General features: G+C 34.6%; 1 protein-coding gene across 1 annotated transcript; it reads left to right on the forward strand.

The window, feature by feature from the left end:
• LOC109851717 lies at window positions 1–1,582 on the forward strand. The gene is made up of 4 exons (XM_020422058.1): window positions 1–73; window positions 610–833; window positions 1,053–1,232; window positions 1,348–1,582. Exons 2-4 carry the CDS (start codon window positions 610–612, stop codon window positions 1,355–1,357), a joined length of 414 nt encoding a protein of 137 aa, XP_020277647.1. The 5' UTR covers window positions 1–73; the 3' UTR covers window positions 1,358–1,582.
• Window positions 1,583–5,039: the final 3,457 nt, after the last annotated feature.

Below are 5,039 nucleotides of genomic sequence, written 5' to 3' on the forward strand. Positions count from 1 at the left end.
GTTCTCAGGCTTGTCCTCACGGTGTATCATCACCATAACCCCTACCCGTGTCTTACCCGTACTGAGACGCAAGGTGAGTGTCGAAAACCGGTTTCTCGTTTGCGAGCGGGCGAAAGCATTCGGAATTTTTAACTCACTTTCTTCGTCGATTGCAATTTCATGAGAAACAGGAAGAAAGGGAGAAAGAGATAGCGCGGACACACATTTCTGATTCACTTGCAACACGCATATGTTACGTATGCAAATATATCTTTCGATTTATAACAAACGAGATCACTGCTAATGGCGATTAGATCATACGTCAATGTTAATGAATAACGAAATTAGAAAGTAAATTAATTCAGTATTGTAAATTAATTCAGATATCGCTTGATTTAAAATTCAGATTTGCGTTATTTTTAGATGTGAGGTTTAAATATATTCCTTGTGGATTCTCTTAGTGGGTTATATTGATTTTATATTAAATAACAAAGTTTTTATATATATAGTGCGAATTTTTGCCAAGTGAAGAACTGCGTATCGAAATCTTCGGTTTTGTTAAAAAACAAAAAACAAACTGCTTGATACGTGGGTATGAAATATCTGACGTATAGTGTTCTTCGTGAATAGATGCGTTGCACCATCATCGCCGCTGTTTGCTGTGTCCTTGCGTTAACAGCAGCGGCGGAAGAGGCTGTCCAACAGAATCAACAGCCACTGGACATCGGAACGGCCGCTATCGAAAATCAGGTTGATGGCGGTGATGTACACGTCAGGGAAAAGAGAACGCTGTTCTTGAAGAAAAAACTGATTGGCGCTGGTCTTCTTGGCTTCGGTCTTGGTGTTGCCAAAGGGTAATTTCAAAAATTGTTTTTATATACAATTTATAATTGATGAGTTTCATCTATTTTCACTAATCTGTGTGTACGTCAAGTAATTAATCATTGATAAAAATTTCTCAAAAGAGAAAAGTACACGTTGTTCACAACGGATCATTTTTATTATTGTTTTGTTAATTAATTTTTTTATAATTTAACGAAAGTTTTTTTTAACTTTTTATTTTTTATTTTCAGCTACAAAGCCGGTTACTTCCACGGACCGGAAGTACATCATGTTTATCTTCCACCGCCTCCGGTGAAATACGTGGAATATGTCGAAAAACCTGTTTTCATCGAGAAAATCATTCCGAAACCCATTTACAAACCACACATCGAATATGGCGCGCCGATCTGGTCGCAACCAGACTCCTACGGGTGAGAAAGAGAAGAACCGGTTAATTTTTCTGCGCTTTCTAACGCTTTTATATCATCGAAATATTATTTTTGCTCTTTCACAATCTTTCTCTCTCACATTTGATGTCTCTTGCAGGCCTTGGTAAATCTAAGGTGCAATTCGCGTATCGATCTGATCTCCTTTACCTGAGGTGCCAAAAATTTGCGCGTGCATCGCGCATGTCATCATCAAGCCGGTCTCAGTTGGGAGTCTCTTGAAGTACAAGAAAAGCAATAACTAGTATTTAGCCATTGTTAAACAATCAAATATATTGTTATTATTTTTGTTACTGATGTTATAGACTAATAATAAAACACATAAGACACGTAAACACGTCTTGTGAAAGTTTGTACCCATCTTTTCAATTGCGCAAACATGTGTTTGTAAATTTTCAAGTTTAAGTAAAGAAAGCGTTGATAAAAAGATTTGAGAGAAAAATAAACAGACTACTTTACGTGTAAGGAAGAAAGGTTTTTTTTTTTTTATTGGTTTTGTTAAGGAAAAGAGGTTTTTTGTACTGTCAATTGTATGGCTGTATTGATCATCATCTTTATTATACCGGAGATGTTACCGAGTAACATTGAAATATCAGTAACGAGTATAATCGCACAAAATGTGCGCGTCTGAAATATACAAATATCCAACTCTCGCCATTGATCGCTATGCTATATATATTTAGATCTCCGTTCGACACAATATCTTTTAACATGTAACATTCATACGTACAATTAAAATCTCTTCTATTCACAGTCAGATACAGATGTATAGAAACAATGAGCAGCAACGCAGCAAATATCAATATAATTTTTCAGATATTTCAGAGAATTTGAGCGTCTTAATTTGTTAAATATATATTATTACACAATTTGTTTATCTCATCAATATTACAACAATCGTATAATTAAAGCTCTCGAATGAGAGCTATGTTAATTCTCTGAAAGATTTCAATAATTTTGATAATTAATCATCCAATTGTTTCGTTCGTTATAAATAATTAGTACGTCAAACATGTATGGATAAATTAGGCATATTATACGGTTATTATCTTCTATTCAATTATTCACGATTATAGTCACATATTTGCTACGCCACTGATAATATAAATGACAATTGTGACAGATTGATTGTAACAGGCATCCGTGTGTGAAACGCATGCATCTTTGCACTTGTTTTTTTTTTTTTTGTTTATATTCTTATTGCATTTGTGATATACATTTTTTAAAAACATTTAACAAAATAAATAAAACCAGAATATTTGAAAAACAGGAGTATCGATCGTTTCACAATTAAAAAAAAAAAAAATTGAGTGGGATTAAAATTCAGACCGCGCGAGATTGTGACGCAACTCTTGATAGTTCAAGGATGCCTGTTCACGGGAAGGCGAGTCGCTCTCGTGAAGAGAAAGTTAAATACGAACTACTTATACTTATTCATATCGTTAATATTAACGTCTACACGACTACACGAAATTACATTGAGGTACGTATACTATTTGTTAAAGTACGCGGGCCCGGCCGCGCACGTATGTATATTGTGCACATCCTCTTCAAATCTAATGGAATATATTTTGCGAATTGATTTTTTTTTCCTCGCGAGAGAGCGCGTATATTTTTTGACAGGAAGTGCTTTCTCCCTCGCGAGTGACGGACAGCCGTCGACAATTATATCCGAGTATAATTATTGTTAGAGTGACGTTACAAAATGCGATTTATATTCCTTAACGATTGTCGTCCGGATTAGCACCGAGGCTGTGTCAACGCGCTGATTTTCAGAGTAAAGACCCGAAAGTTACTCTCTATTATACATATATATTACATAATACGTATAGGAGCTCGACGAGAAGCTAATCAGGCTTGTACGAGCGTGTTTGATTCGCGACTCATAGACCGTGGAGATAAGATTGAAAAGAGAATCCTCTCTCGCTCAAGGAATCCTCTTTTGATTCGGAAAAATAGTTTATTATAAATAACACTTCAGTTTTTTATATATTTTTTTAATTTTTTTTTTTTTTATTCAGACAAAAATCCGAAAGATATCTTGAAAGATGTTCCAAAAGCTTGTCTAAATTTTTGTCTTAGCCATCTTTCTTAGACAACTTTCGAACTTCTGTTGAAATATATAGCTTATCATCACTTCGGCAAATAATACCGAAGAATTTCGAGGAGTATATGTGTAACGTGTCTGTTTGTTGTTTTCCTTCGCTTGATTGTAAATTGGACAGAATAAAAGTAGCCAACAAGACGGCACATCGTATACGTATATGTGTCAGTTATTTGTCATCATGTGTGAGAGCATAGAAGTACGTTGGAATATTACGATTATCTCTTGTCAGTCGTTCGGAACGTTTGCAAGGAGATATCGCTCTAAGAGCTTTCAGTGAGAAATTTCACTCGTCTGTTAACGAAATAAATGAATCAAAATCTAAAAAACGCGCGCTTACTTTTCAAAAGCAGATGTTGATGACAAAAACGTACACGAAGCGCGAGAGTTTTTATATAAATGCAAATTTATGTTTGAGTTTATTATGGAACAATAACTGTGACATTTATATCAAGTTGATGAGAAAACGAATCGGGGTTAAGAAATTGTTCTTCTATTTTGAAACCTAGTTAGCGCGATAATTCACATTTGCATTGTTGGCTGTGATAGTAAAGAAGTGAAAGATTAACACGATGGAGATTGTCGTCCGCGATAAAAGGCTGTTCTTCCCGCCTTCGTAAAGTCTTTCATGTCTGAGGATCGCATTCATCATCTCATCGGGGGCTCGTTAGTTCTCTTTTAATCATTTTACTTCACCTCTCGCTCTGCCATATTATCCTTCTTCATAACTCTCAAATGGCGTTAAATCGATCACGTCACTCAAAATCATTTGAAACAATTGTCCAATGAAATAGTCATCCTATAACTACACGTATTGTCAAATTTTAATTCTAAAAGTGCTGCAATTTTTAATTTGTATAAATCTTCTTTCACAGAATAAAAAGAAACGAGAAAAATTATTTCTTTAAAATAAAAATACATTTTTTTTGTAATTTGTTCCAAGCACGAAGTAAATATTTTACTTTTTTACATACATATGTATATGTATGTAAAAAAGTAGAAATGTGTGAAATCGGTACACAAATAAATTTGTTTCACAATTAATATTTATGTTAAATAAATTTGTTTCACAATTAAAAGACAGAAATTGACAAATAAAAAAATCGAGAACATCACCTGGCAGTTTACTTGTGTGCCACTTTTTGACAATAAAAAACATGTTTCTTAACTACAATGCGTCGTTCGCAAAAATCCATCAAAGTATCCATCCATCATGATCACTTGAATTTCTGGATGTTTACGTCACACATCGTCACACGTGTGCTTCGACGTGATATTACCAACATTTACGATCATAAAGCGAGAACCCGTGCTGCATAACAATATTACTCTAGCGCGAGAAAAAATTCCTTCCACATCGTTTTTTGTCGCTTCGTGTGTCACTCGACCTAAGATTGATTTTTGCCCGTCAACCGCAAAAAACTTCCGACGAATTAGTAAAAAAGCCAGTCCGGTAATCCCGTCTTATCACAATCCTTTCGATTATGTTCGTTTGAAACACTTTAACCACATTATCGAGAACCGCAAAGTTACAAAACAGGATACACCATTACCACCGCAAACCGCGAAAAAAAAATAGCAGGTTGCATACAATAATATCTCGAATATACGTTAAAAAGTTACGAAAACAAATTTACTTAAATCTTTCAAAAGAAAAACCTGTGTAAAAAAGCGAGCAATTATTTTTA

The sequence above is a fragment of the Pseudomyrmex gracilis genome, unplaced genomic scaffold (assembly GCF_002006095.1).
Source record: "Pseudomyrmex gracilis isolate BER0280 unplaced genomic scaffold, ASM200609v1 scaffold_19, whole genome shotgun sequence".
In the NCBI taxonomy this organism is placed as follows: domain Eukaryota; kingdom Metazoa; phylum Arthropoda; class Insecta; order Hymenoptera; family Formicidae; genus Pseudomyrmex; species Pseudomyrmex gracilis.